The 7,270-nt window shown below is 40.4% G+C and overlaps 1 protein-coding gene across 2 annotated transcripts in view; it reads left to right on the plus strand.

Moving 5' to 3' along the window:
- The window catches only part of Heatr3 (HEAT repeat containing 3), a 34,547-nt gene that overhangs the window by 4,230 nt on the left and 23,047 nt on the right, over positions 1-7,270 (plus strand). For both annotated transcript variants that reach the window (XM_055621454.1, XM_055621455.1), the window contains exons 5-6: positions 2,002-2,111; positions 6,469-6,609. In XM_055621454.1, coding sequence (XP_055477429.1) covers positions 2,002-2,111; positions 6,469-6,609 — 251 coding nt within the window. The remainder of the gene's footprint in view (positions 1-2,001; positions 2,112-6,468; positions 6,610-7,270) is intronic.

Below are 7,270 nucleotides of genomic sequence, written 5' to 3' on the forward strand. Positions count from 1 at the left end.
TGTGCTTTGGAATATATGGTAAGGCGCTGTCCGAGAACAGTCTGCAGTTGTATCACTGCTCAGCCTGCTTGCTACTCTCTTTGCTAAGCTGTAGGAACCTCCTAAAGTATGCCTCTGACATAGTAGGTGGAAACCTGGACCCCAGCTTGTCCTCCCAGTCAGCCCAGGGTACACAGGACCACAAACATTGAATGTTACTTTTGTCCACTGCTTGGTAGTGGCTATTTGAATAGCAAGGGAATTCACAAGAGATACTCTCGGAGACTGAGTAGGAAAAAGGCCACTTTTTTTCCAAGTTGCTGGCACTGGTTAGGCTAGAGTGGACCTCGGCTGGGAATTAAAGAAGCTAGAAACAAAGCCTAGAATCACTGTTTTTTAGCTTGACTTTATGTCTGTAATTATAATAGAATTATAGTTTCTTTTTTTTTTAAAAAAAAAAGACAGGATTTCTCTGTATGACTGCCCTGGCTGTCCTGGGACTCGCTTTGTAGACCAGGCTTGCTTTGAACTCAGAGAGCTACTTGCCTTTGCATACTGAGCCATCTTTTCAGCTCTTTTTATTTTTATTTTTTGAGACGGGTGTGGGCCAGGTTAGCTTAGGACTTGCTGTGTAGCTAAGGGTGACCTTGAAGTCCTGATCCTTTTGTTTCTGTTTCCCATGTCCTGGGCTTATAGGTGTGAGCCACTACATGTGGCTCAAACTGGGAATTTGAAGAATGTTTTTTTTTTTCTTTTTGGCTTTTTGAGATAGGATTTCTCTATGTAGCCCTGGCTCTCCTGGACTCACTTGTAGACCAGGCTGGCCTCGAACTTGTAGAGATCCGCCTGCCTTCCTCCCCTGAGCGCTGCTAGAATTACAGGCATGCACTGCCTAGCCTGACTAAGAAGATTTTCTTTAAAAGTGGTTCTCAACTTTCCTGATGTTGTTACTGGTTAAGGTTAGGACAGTTCCTCATGTTGTGGTGACACCCAACTATAAAATTAATTTGTTGCTATTTTACAATTAATTTTGCTACTGTCATGAACCGTAATGTAAATATCCGATATACAAGATATTTGATACAGGACTCCAAAGGAGTAGTGACCCACAAGTGGTGAGCCTCTGGCCTAATGTTTCTATCTCCAAAGTAACCTTATTGCCTCGAGTACCTGTGAGTCCAATCTTTACCATGTACTATTACCATAGCTCTTAGAATTCTGTTTCACACTTTTTATTTCTTTACTAATATATGCTTTGAGTTCGTAGCTATAGTTTAGTACTGAAATAACTAGATAGCTAACAACATATTTTTTTGGATACCATTGTTAGTATATATTATGTATATTTACACTGAGATTATATTCTGGAGACACGAGTAAAATTATTCTATTACTCGGCATTTAGCATGTATGCATATTAGTAATATTGATAACTATTTAAAGAAATTTTATAATTTCAGAACTAATGCTTATTAGAGTAATTTCTTTGAAGATTGAAAATTCTGCTTGTTGAAATTATAATTGCAGTCTAAGAGTACATAAAATGTGGTTTTGCAATTTAAAATGTTGCTTTTCATGTGACAGAGGCCTTTGGCCTTATTTGAATGCATTATTGTGGTAATGGAAAAGGAGCAGTCGATACACAAGAACCAAGATCCTAGACTAGGTGCCACCACACACAGGATATGGGAATACAGATGGATTGGCTCACCTATGGATGGGTCTTGGGTTTTCTGAAGTCTGTAAAATGGGACGGTAGATGAGTGATTTCTGAGGTTTCCTCCAGCTCTAACCTTCTGTAAAGAGAGAGTGACTAAGAGATCCCACTGTGATGGAAATGAAACACCAATAGGTTGTCTTGTACAATAATTAGGAGTGGGCATTTTTTTTCTTTATAAATATGGTGGGTGCTTGACTCCTGATCATTGGTTTCATGAAGCGTAATTATTTTTTCATAGGCTTCTGTGATTTCTTGATGTTAAAATATTAATAGTAAAACTTATTTTTTCCCCTTCAATTTAGTGAATGCAGTAGTAGAGCAGTGTCTGTATTCAACAAAGAAGGGTGTTTGGAGATTGTATTAAAGTACTTACGTAGGTTCCCCACCAATGTTGACCTGGCTGTTTCTGTAGGTAAGTGAAGAAAGTGCTCATTCGTTATTTGTGTGCTGCCACGTGCAGGTGCAGTGTCTACGTTCCAGCAGTGATGCTGCTGCGTACTGTTACTGTACTTAAATGTATACTGGAGTTCTGTCTGGCCAGTTTTGACTGTTTCCTTTGGAAATGGGTGAAGGCAATTATGTGAGTGTGTGTAGTGTGCTACTTTTTTTTTTTTTTTTTTTTAATTCCGAGACAGAGTTTCTCTGTGTAGCTTTGGCAAGCCTAGAACTCATTCTGTAGACCAGGTTGGCATAGAACCCGGAGATCCACCCGATCCTGTCCCTGAGTCCTGGGATTAAAAGCATACACCAGCACTGCCTGGCTTAATGATTTATTTCTTAAAAGCCTTTATTCTTAAACTTTTCGTCTCTGTTTACTAAGAAACAAAAACCCATAAAGGTTATTTGGAATCTAGCCTTACTTAAATGTTTTATACTACTTTCTCTGACTTCCAAAGAAAACTGATAGTTTTTGTTGTTTTTGAAGGATGGCAGGGAAGATGTAAAAGAAGTGACTGGACTTTGAGTTAGGCCTATGTCCTTTTCTTGGGAGCCGGGGACATGGAGTCCAGCAGTTGCCTTTAGCTCCTACGTTCTCTGTGTTGGGCTGGATAGAGAACCATCGAAAACCTTCAGCTCCAAAGCAGGGGGAGGCAGAAACCAGAAAGTAGGCACCTGGGAAGAATTCTGGGTACAGACAGAGAAACACTTGAAAAAGCTGCTTCTCTATCCAGCTCCCCTTTATTAATTATGCATATTTCTAGGAGAGGAAAATGTGTATTTCTCTTAAGCAGTGTTTCTCCTTGGTTTAGTAGATACTTTCTTCTTCCTCTTCTTCTTTTTTTTTTTTTTTTTTGTTTGTTGTTGTTTTGTTTGCTTTTTTGTTTTTGTTTTTTTCATATTGGCTGTCCTAGACTCTCTTTGTCTACCTCTGCCTCCTGAATACTGGGATTAAAGGCATGTGCCACCGTGCCCTGCTGATACTTTTTTCCAATTAAAGTTATTTTGTTTTTATATGTGCTGTATTTTTATAGGGGTTCTACCTCAGAGGTCAGAATGGAGCATCAGGTCTCTAGGAGCAGGAGTTAATAGGCAGTTCTAAGCTGTCAGGTGTTGGTACTGAACTTGGGTACTCTATAAGAGCAGCAGGTGCTCTTGACTGCTCAACATCTGCTCTTTTCTTCAGCCAGTTGACTGGCTTGCAACTCGCTATGTAGACCAGACTGGCCTTAAATTCACCTCTCTCTTTGGTTACTGGTATTAAACGCATGTTGTACTACTATGCTCAGCTCTCAGATATTTTTAGGGAGACTGAAAAAGAGAAACAAACATAAAATAGTGGAATAGGTAGGTACTACTGGAAAAATTCAAAAGATCTGTTTGTTACATGGAACCCGAAAGGGGTTTTAGTGAGTAAGCGGCGGTTTTAGAAACAGCTTACTGCTTTAAGAATTAGCAAGTGTTTTAATCTTAAACCAGTTTTTATTATAAGAGAATTTCAGGCAGGTTAGTTAATAGATTTTAGAAAAAAGCATAGGGGTGATCTGGGGAGACGATTTGCTGACTAAGTAAGTTTAGTTTCTAGCACTCACATCCTTCTGCTCACAACTGCCTTTAATTCCAGCTCTAGGGATTTGATAGTCTTTTATGGGCCCCTGCAGGCATCTGCACTCATGTACATACCCACAGGCAGACAAGACAGACATATAGACACACACAATTAAAACTATCTTTTAAAAATCTGAAAGAAGAGCTGGGAGCAGTGGCACACGCCTGTAATCCCAGCACTTTGGGAGGCAGAGGCTGGAGGATCTTTCTGAGTTCAATGTTAGCCTGATCTACAGAGCAAATCCAGGACAGCCAGGACTATTACACAGAGAAACTGTGTCTTCAAAAACCAAAAAAGAAAGGAAGAAAGAAAGAAGAATCAACAGCCTAGGACAGCAGAATGGCTTTATGGTAAAAGAGGTGCTATGCAAGCCTTACACCTTGAGTTTGGTCTCAGGAACCCACCTGAAGGAAAGAACCAGCTACAGTAAGCTGTCTTCTCACCTCCACTTGTGTGCTGTGGCATATAGCCTGTGCATGCACACACGCACACAGCACACACACATACACACTAAATAAGTAAGTACATTTTAAAAATAAAAAATATTTTTGTGCCTCAAAGTTTCAAAGGCTCTGGAATTTTTTCCAGTTCCTCTATGACTACTGTGAGTGACAGCGCAGACACACACGTACCATGGAGTGTCTGCGCAGGTCAGAAAACCTCATCATTCGTTGGGCTTGGTGGCGCATACCTTCAGTCTGGGAAGCAGGCGGTGGAGCCACACAGCAGATTCCAGGACAGTCCGAGCTATGTAGTGAGACCCTGTCTCAAAAACCCAAGGAAAAAGAACAAAAGAGTCTGCTCTCGCCTTCATAAGCTCCCGAGGCAGAAAGAACTCAGGTGCTCAAGGGAAACGCTTTTGCCCACGGAGCCATCTCACCAGCACCAGTTCTTTTTATTCTAATGTACTTTTTTCATAAAGTCATTTTGAAGTGTATAATAATGTTTGTGTATTTAGCTAGATTGATGATTTTATAAACACATTTTACAAGTAAAGCAAGGCTTGCACATAATACAGTGAATTCATAAAGTTCTGTCCAGAATAAATTTTTGAAGTTCTATTTCTGATAGCATTCATAGCTCATCTTGCCTTCTGTTGTTGTTTGGCTGTTGAGGTGTTTGCTTTGGTATACTGTACTGGGGATCCAGCCCAGAGTCTTGCTCATGCTAGGCAAGCACCTTGCCATGGAGCTATTACCCCAACTCTTGTCTTTTGCTAGTGGCTAGCATTAGTCCCTTAAGAACGATACATTCAGATGTAAGTTTGTGTATTGATGTGTATTTACATAGCTCTGCATATAGATGTATTTTGGGATCCAAATTAGATCACAGCACAGGTACACACTCTGTATCCTATTTTTCATTTTACATCTATTTAGTTTGTGTGTGTGAGTGGAGTGCACCATGTACATGCCTGGTGTCTTCGGTGATCAGAGAGAGTTGGGTCCCCTGAAACTGGAGTTACAAATGGTTGCAAACTTTCACTTGGGTGTGGGGAGCCAAATCCAATTCCTTTCTAAGAACAGTAAGTGCTTTTAACTGCTAAGCCATCTTTCTGACCCTAGTACAGTGTGTTTTGGTTCATTGGAATGATTACAGTCTAATTTGAAATTTCTAGATCTGGATTTTTTTGGAATAAATATCTCAAAGGAAACTAATGTGGCTTTATTTTCCTTTTTGTAATTCAGAGGTATCTTCTGTCAAAACCTTTCATGTGATATCAGTTGTTCTTGATTTTTTTTTTTTTTTTTCATTTTTTGAAATAGGGTTCCTCTGTCTAGCCTTGGCTGTCCTGGAACTCGATCAGTAGATAAGGCTGGTCTTGAATTCACAAAGATCTATCTGTCTCCTGGGTGCTGGGATTAAAGACGTGTCACCACTGCCCAGCCAGCCCAGTTATCTTTATGCTTTCAGTCAATTTCCAGCATGAACGTTATCTTGATTTTGTTTTATTGTTTGTTTGTGAGGGGAGTCTCTGGTAGCAGAGACAGCAGTGGCTGTCGTGGAAACTAGGTTGGCTTTGAACTCACAGATATCCTTCTGATGTTGGGATTAAGGGTACTGGTGTTAAAGTCATGCATCAGCACACTCAGCTACTCTTTTTTTGAATCTCAAATAGCACCAATGTATAAGGCCATTGTGACCACAGTGCCTAAGACCTCAGGTTTGTTCTTGGCAACAGAACTACTGTTAAGCATGTGGTACATGGCCCAGCAGTGGTCATAAGCTTCCTGCTACTGGCCTAGGGTAAGTGAATAAACTGAGAATAAATTACAGATATTTATAGTTATTCAGCATTGCCACAACATTTAATAGCCTTTTAAGTTATAATTTATGAGAGTGTAGTTCTGTAATGAATTAGAAATTTAGCCAGTGGTATCATGTATGCCTTTGATCCTAGCACTTGGGAGGCAAAAGCAGGCAGATCTCTGCATTCTAGGCCAGCCTTATCTAGAATGAGTTCCAGGACAGCCAGAGCTACACGTAGAAACTCTGGGGGAGGGGAGTAGTTAAGAAATTTAAAGAACATGAGATCTGTAGCACTGACAGGTTCTGAGGCTTCTTTTGTGTGTGCCATCCTTGAAGTGAAGCCTATATATCCAATGAAGCCATGTCTAGAGTTGTAAAAAATGCACATTTTTATGTGACTTATACTGGTGTAAATTATCTTAAACAATTCACAAATTTCTAAATTCTTGAATTGTTGATTCTTGTCTTATAGCATATTGTTTACAGACAGTGACGGAAGATAACCCAGAGCTCCTAAAATCGGTTGATGGCACAGCACTGCGTGTGCTGGAGGCTGCTTTGCTTTGTCCTGTCACCTCTATGGAATACATTCTGCTAAGGACACTGGTGGCAGGTAAGGTTCAGCCAGATGAAGGAGTAATTTGTAATGGATAGAAGTGGGGCCCCACTTCAGTCCTCCTCAGGTCTGTGCTTAACTGACATGGCTTTCCATCTTGTGAAGCCTTCTAGAATAAATGTTTCCATTCTCCAAAAATAATAATAATAATAATTGTTATTATTGTTATTATTATTTTGGTGTTTTGAGACAGGGTTTCTCTGTAGCCATGGCTGTCCTGGAGCTGTCTTTGTTCACAAGGGTGGCTTTAAACTCAGAGATCTGCCTCTGCCTCCCGAGTGCTGGGGTTAGCGTGCCGCCACTGCCCATGTTATCTTTTGTTCTATGTGTATCTGTATGTGGCTGTGTAAGCTTATGTGCCCTGCATGCGTGAAGGATCCTGAGGATGAGAAGAGGGCATTGGAGCCCCTGAAACTGGACTTTCATACAGTTATGAGCTTCCATGTGGGTGCTGAGAATCGAACACAGGCCTCTAAAAGAACAGCCTGGGTTCTTAACCCCTGAGCCATCTTTCCAGCCCCAGCCAATTTAACAAACTATTTTGTCTCGTATAGAAACACTGTGGTTAGACTTTCCTCCATTTATTTATTTATTTGTTTGTTCGTTCATTCATTCATTCATTCATTCATTCATTCATTCATTCATTCATTCATTCATT

This window comes from Psammomys obesus, unplaced genomic scaffold, assembly GCF_907164565.1.
Source record: "Psammomys obesus unplaced genomic scaffold, mPsaObe1.curated_primary_1811, whole genome shotgun sequence".
Lineage (NCBI taxonomy): Eukaryota > Metazoa > Chordata > Mammalia > Rodentia > Muridae > Psammomys > Psammomys obesus.